At 45.2% G+C, this 6,496-nt stretch overlaps 1 protein-coding gene across 1 annotated transcript in view; it reads right to left on the reverse strand.

Moving 5' to 3' along the window:
- Window positions 1-1,787: 1,787 nt before the first annotated feature.
- T265_14571 (hypothetical protein) overlaps window positions 1,788-6,496 on the reverse strand; it is a gene marked incomplete at both ends in the record, with an annotated part of 9,036 nt that continues 4,327 nt past the window's right edge. The window contains 3 exons of the mRNA XM_009174248.1: window positions 1,788-1,895; window positions 2,787-2,947; window positions 3,541-3,698. Coding sequence (XP_009172512.1) covers window positions 1,790-1,895; window positions 2,787-2,947; window positions 3,541-3,698 — 425 coding nt within the window. The remainder of the gene's footprint in view (window positions 1,896-2,786; window positions 2,948-3,540; window positions 3,699-6,496) is intronic.

Raw genomic sequence — 6,496 nt, forward strand, 5'->3', positions numbered from 1 at the left:
AGCGTCAGCTGCCAAAGCTGGGCTGTTCTGACTAATTACTTTTTTTTACCGCCAGTACTCCCAAACATCATCTTCCTTTGGAGATATAGTTAACTTTAGGAACAGAATATAAGATTACACCCTTTACAACCAAGCTATCTTAAGCGACCGGGAATCGCAATCTCTTAGCGTTTATTACATCCGAACATCTTAAGCAATGTAAATTTTTAAAAGATACAACCGCATCATAATTCTCCGCTTCGTTTGAGAGGGTCAATCATAAACCGCAAATCCGCCATGTTGCCACTTTCGAATGTTCCCGCCATCTAGGTTTCAACCAATCAGAATGGGGATGACGCCGCAAGTCGCGTGATCGCCCTCCACTTTTGCTCGTTATGACTCCGTCCATCTACATAACCGCCCAAGGTCACACATGGCCAGCGATGGTTTTCCAGTTTTAGTTCATGTCAGCCGGCCGAGTCTTTGAATTAGTCGGACCTCATACCTATTGTTCCCTACAAGTTGCAAAAGAAACATATTATTATTATTTAATCGAGTACCTCCCACTGTTTTTGACATTGTCCCCTTTTCACACAATCCCCACTACCCGCAAATCCCAACCCGTAGATTCGAAAGTGAAGTTCGGCGGCGGGGAGAACGTACGCAACTGGCTGGAATTCACTGAACTTGAATTCTCAAGATCAAGCATACTTAATTTCGGCATAACCACATCTGGTCATACCTACTTCCGCACGTTTTAAAAGTGGAATTTTGACCTCGAAAGGTTCCACTGTTGGACGAAATACGCCGGACTCGATCGCTTACAACATACGAATCTGAGACTGCCAATCGGGCGAACTTTAGCGAGAGCGTTGGAAAGCGATCGACCACGCCAGGATTCGAACCTGGAATCTTCTGATTCGTAGTCAGACGCGTTATCCATTGCACCACGCGGCCACGTGGCCGCCACACCAAAAAGCTTATCCATAGTGCCGTGCGCCGTCAGTCGTTGGTATTTGTGTCAGTTGCTTACTGCGGAACACTTGAATGGGAAAGTACAGAAAGGAGCAGTTTACACTCGGAATAGTCGTGCAAACGACTCGCTTTATGAACACTGTATAACAACCAACGTGTTTTCCCTCCGAAGATCGCTTTGAAAAGCAATTGTGACAGCCATTCAAATTTCTGATAGCTTGAATTCAAAGGTGTCCAGAAAGCTTTAAGGAAAACCAAAAAGTTTTGGAAATAAGAGCAGTAACCAAACAAAATTGTCATCACTCTCTTATACCTAACAGAATGTTGTGAACGGTTGAACGCTGTTCAAAGTGCCTGCTGCTGGATCGCTGGAATGATAGCAAAAAGCTGAAGGACACAATTTCGGCAAACTGTATGTGGCATTCAATTAACCGCACATTCTGAGTGCTGTGCTTAGCCACACTTCCGGTTTTGTGTGGCCAAAACTGTCAGTTAGCACCTTGCATCAAACGACAAGGTGGAAAACAAGTCCCTTTCTCCTGTGAGTTTTGCATTTTGGTGCATAGTATGCGATTTCTTGAGGACGAACCTGTCCTTCTTCAACTGAATGTGCTGCATCCGGCCGCCTCGTGCTTCAGCTGGTACGGTACGTCAGTATCGCATCACACTTCAGAATTAACACATCGCTCGTGAGGTTGCTGAAAATTCTTCACTAATTTCGTGCAGTTTGGGTTCAAGTAGGACATCAAGTTTAGGGAAACTAGAGGACTGCTGCTAACCGATGACCTCGAAGAAGGGCACATTTAGTTGACGAAGATCGTAAACGAGAGATTCACGTGAGTCTCCCGTGAATAGCAAGTTGATTCACAAATGAGTGTATTTGTCGAAATCGGTCGACTTTGGGTTCAATCAGAACATGAGTTTGACGGGACTGTGCCTTCCTGTTGAAACCGGATAAAGGTTAAACCTTTCGAGGGCCGTCGAGGAGTTTTCAGGAACCTTATGAGCAACGGATCATCGCTGATGGAGGGTCAGTAGATGTCAGCGGAACTCGAAGGTTGCCAAGCTCATCAGAGGTGATTCGCTGAAGCTTTTAGTGGATTTACAACCAATGCGTTAAATAATGATATAACTCACCAACTCCGTTAGGACAATGGTGTCCAGACTTCTGGTTATCTTATGCGCACCGGCTTCTGACTTTCCAAAGATTTTTGGCTCACGCACATTATAAAGTGTTTCCACTGTGCTCTACAAAGGAAACGACCATCCTGAACTCGGAAAAGGAATGAGGAAGGATGTCTCCCCTCTCTGAGGAAACAAAAACGAGGGAGAACAAGACTTCAAGACAACTACCAACTTAACCATGGTAGACAGTCTTCCTAAGAGACGCCTCCCCGGAATATGGATGGATTCTTGAAAAAATGACAAACTATTGAAGATGTTTTCGAGTGCTTTTTCAGAAACAGGAGCAATCGACATCAATAATCCTTTGTATCAGGTTTTCTGCGTAAGAAAGAATGGATTCTTTCCATCAGTGATGGTGTAGACAGCAATTGTTTAGACGAGCTGCCGCTGACACGCTAATGACAAGGCCTGTCGGACACTTTTTAATCAGGGAGTATGTATACAGCCATGCGAACTGGTTCAAGATTGTGGACCAAGTCAAAGCGGCTAATGTTACGAAGCCATGATATGCAACCTGATGAAGAAAAAAAATGGTTTCAGTGTAACAAGCAGAGCACTTTTTCTATCTTTGACGTATCTCATTTGAGTTCGCACATTGAAAATGCACCCCCATCACCATCATCATTGTCACTGTCAGCTGTAATAACCGCATACCCGTCGTACAGTGGTTGTAGCTGCTGTAGTTTCGTTCACCGATGATTCGTGGAGGTGGGGTAGGTAGCTGCGCATTGGAGGCGGGAGCTGATAAATTAGTGCGTAAGTACAGCACCGTCAGTGGACCTGTTATGTGGTGAAATTGAGAAGGGAGCTATGCATTGAAGGCAATAACTTAGATGTATGAGCGCCATTGGGGGCGCGACCGGGCCATGTCTCACAATGTCTCTAGCCATTGATGTGGCCCGTCTCGGGGTCCGCAATCATCAGCGCAGCTGAGTCTATTGTTAACGCCTTTCACACTTCGTTGCCAAGTCATTGTTTGACCTCACCTGGTTCGTTTCCACTCATACTCCGATGACGCCTAATGAGTATTCTTATTAATCAATATAAACTGAATAATTCAAGTCCCAAATAATCCCTGAACAAATGTCTTTAGTGTGGTGTGAAACATGTGGAAATTCTTACTGTGAACCTCCTCTTTTGGGGGTGGAGGCAGGTGCACTGGTCCAATCTGGATCGGCAGGACTTAAGGACAAGATTGTTGAGTGAATCGGTAATGAATAGTACACCCGAGATAAGAGTTTTGATGCTCATCAGGTTGGCCCAGTCCCCAGGTTTCCGCTATAAAGAAAAGATCCAGGTGAAATTCAGTTGTGCTTGCCGTTAAAACCGAATTCACTAAGTTCGTACAATTTTGGCCCAAATAGAACAAAAGGTTGACGAAATTTCGGGAACTGCGACTACCTGATGATCCCAATTGAACGTGAAACCGATTGTGGGCTGTCGAAGATTTCCCAACAATCTTGAAAATATACTGCGGTATCTCGAATACCCTACCAACTGAAACATGAGGCGGCCTTCGTGCAGCACATTCAGTTGAAGAATATCATGGACACGTTTAACTATATAGCTTATCTGATTAGCCAGTTGGAAGACACATGCTTGGTTCTTAACGAACCTAAAAATAAACGGAAACTACGGTTCCCCCAAGTCGTTCTCATGTAGCTGAAAACAAATTAGTGGACTTATTTTCGTATTCGAAATCCATTGGCTTGTCCAGTAGCTTCTGAATGGTCTGAAATCAGGGCTCATCTGCCGATCGTCCATAAACCTGGTTATTGCCACGGTGGAATTTCACGTGGGTCATATGGACATGGGAAAAGTTCTTTTCGTATGGTTCATATCCAGATCGTGCTTTTTAAGACAACTAGGTGTGCAGCTAACCAGAACGACAAAATTCTCTAGTTCTTTTTTGGAGCCGTAGTGGTTGCACTCGGCTGGTCGCATCGCAGACACGCGATTGCTTTTGGGGATAGTGTGCACTTATAAGTGACAAGCTCAACGGTTAGGTGGGCATGTTGTTTACGCACTAGATGTACGCTACAAAAAACGGCTAACTGTTCTGTCAGTTTCGCAGCAAACTGCACAAGTCATGTCACTCGAATTTCATGGCATTTCAGTGACTGGTTCGCCAACCGAGACTCCTTGGGATGACAGGTCAATGTGGATTCGCATTTTCTCTGCTGAGTGCTTTTTATTCCTCAGCTCCGTAGACCGCTCATTTTCGAGTGTAAATCAGTGTGGATATTCTACTGCGTCATTTACCCAGTCGGAGGCACACCTTCATCGTCGTCTTAGTCAAATATCTAATTAGGTTCCGCTTCGGCTGCAAGCACGTGAACATTATTTCGGTCTACTCTGAAACAGCGCACTTTAGGGGTCCACAGAATACGTGGAAAGCGGCCGAAGGGAAACAATTTTATCGCAAGAATTATTTAGCCCTAAAAAACCTTCTACATTGTGTGGACGTATTCCAGTACTCATAAGGTTGCTGAAAACATTTCGATATCCCACAACCACTTCTACGATTATTCGGGCTCATCACGAGGGCACAGTCCCGTCAAACTCATGTTCTGATTGAACCCAAAGTCGACCGATTTCGACAAATACACTCATTTGTGAATCAACTTGCTATTCACGGGAGACTCACGTGAATCTCTCGTTTACGATCTTCGTCAACTAAATGTGCCCTTCTTCGAGGTCATCGGTTAGCAGCAGTCCTCTAGTTTCCCTAAACTTGATGTCCTACTTGAACCCAAACTGCACGAAATTAGTGAAGAATTTTCAGCAACCTCACGAGCGACGTGTTAATTCTGAAGTGTGATGCGGTACTGACGTACCGTACCAGCTGAAGCACGAGGCGGTCGGATGTAGCACATTCAGTTGAAGAAGGGCATCATAAACGAGGGGTTCAGTTTGGTCTCCCGCGACAGTCAACTTGGGTGAATTTCGCCATTGTTGATGATGTTTTCCAATGTGATTCACATTTGTTCAGAGAATGATCTGGCGATGTTTAACTCTGATTCATTCATTGGTCGATTTGGTAGCAACTAGGTCCCCTTCTAGTGGGGTGCAGCCGTCCTCGACATAGCGCTAAAAATGCAAGACTACCCGGAAAAGCCGACTTGTTTTCCAACTTGTCGTTTGATGCAAGGTGCTAACTGATTGAGTTGGCCATTTTGTCAGTGTACCAATCAAATTGGAGGTGTGGCCCAGCACAGCACTCAGAATGTGCGGTTAATTGAACGCCACAAACATTTCGCCGAAATTGTGTGCCGTTCCGCCATTCGTAATCAGTCCAGCGATCCAGCAGCAGGGGCTCTGAACAGCGTCTAACCGTTCATCGAATTCTGTTGGCGGTTGGAGGGCGGTGAAAAGTTTGTTTGGTTATTGCTGTTATTTCCAAAACTTTCTAGTTTTCCTGTGAGTCTTATGGACAGCTTGGAATGCAAGCCATCGGAATGTTGAATTGCTTTCAGAGTTGCACTTTAAAGCGATTTCCCGAGGAAGGACGCACTATTGGCTATAGAGCGTCCATAACTTTAGGTAAAGCGAGCCATTTGCGCGACTATTTCGAGTGTGAACTACTCCTTACTGTATTTTCCCATTCAAGTGTTGCGTAGGAAGCAACTGACAATTGTTGACGACTAACTACCGACATACATTAATGGTGTGTTCCATGGCGCATTGGACATAGGCCATCGTGTGTGGCCGCGTGGCGCAATGGATAACGCGTCTGACTACGGATCAGAAGATTCCAGGTTCGAATCCTGGCGTGGTCGGCTAGATTTCCAACGCTCTCGCTAAAGTTAGCCCGATTGACAGTCTCAGATTCGTATGGTGTAAGCGATCGAGTCCAGCGTGGTCGGCTAGTTTTCCAGTGGGAGCCGCTGTTGTGATCTGCTCTCACGAAATTCCGTCCCTTAGATTCGTATATCGTAGGGGATCTCGTCCAATAGTAGAACAATTCGAGGTCAACACCATTTTTATGGTATGCGGAAGAAGGTATACATATGCTTGACCTTGAGAAATCAAGGTCAATGAATTCCAGCCAGTTGCATGCGTTCTATCCGCCGCCGAACTCCAATTTCGAATCTACAGTTTTGTTACATCAAATTGGTACTGACCGTCTTCGTAAAGCAATATCCTTAATCTCCTCATGCATCCTCAGCGATATGTCACAACTGAACTCACAAAAATAAGGACGTGCAGGAACATTTGTTCGCGCTGAGCGCATTACGAATACTTCGGGGGCTTCGACCAAGTGATCTCCAACCGTTGTAGGCAAATTGTGTGATCTAATGCAATGCGAAACTGTAGGTTATCTTGCGGCATCTACCGGCTGGTAGCTCTAATTGTG

The sequence above is a fragment of the Opisthorchis viverrini genome (genome assembly GCF_000715545.1).
Source record: "Opisthorchis viverrini unplaced genomic scaffold opera_v5_219, whole genome shotgun sequence".
NCBI lineage: Eukaryota > Metazoa > Platyhelminthes > Trematoda > Opisthorchiida > Opisthorchiidae > Opisthorchis > Opisthorchis viverrini.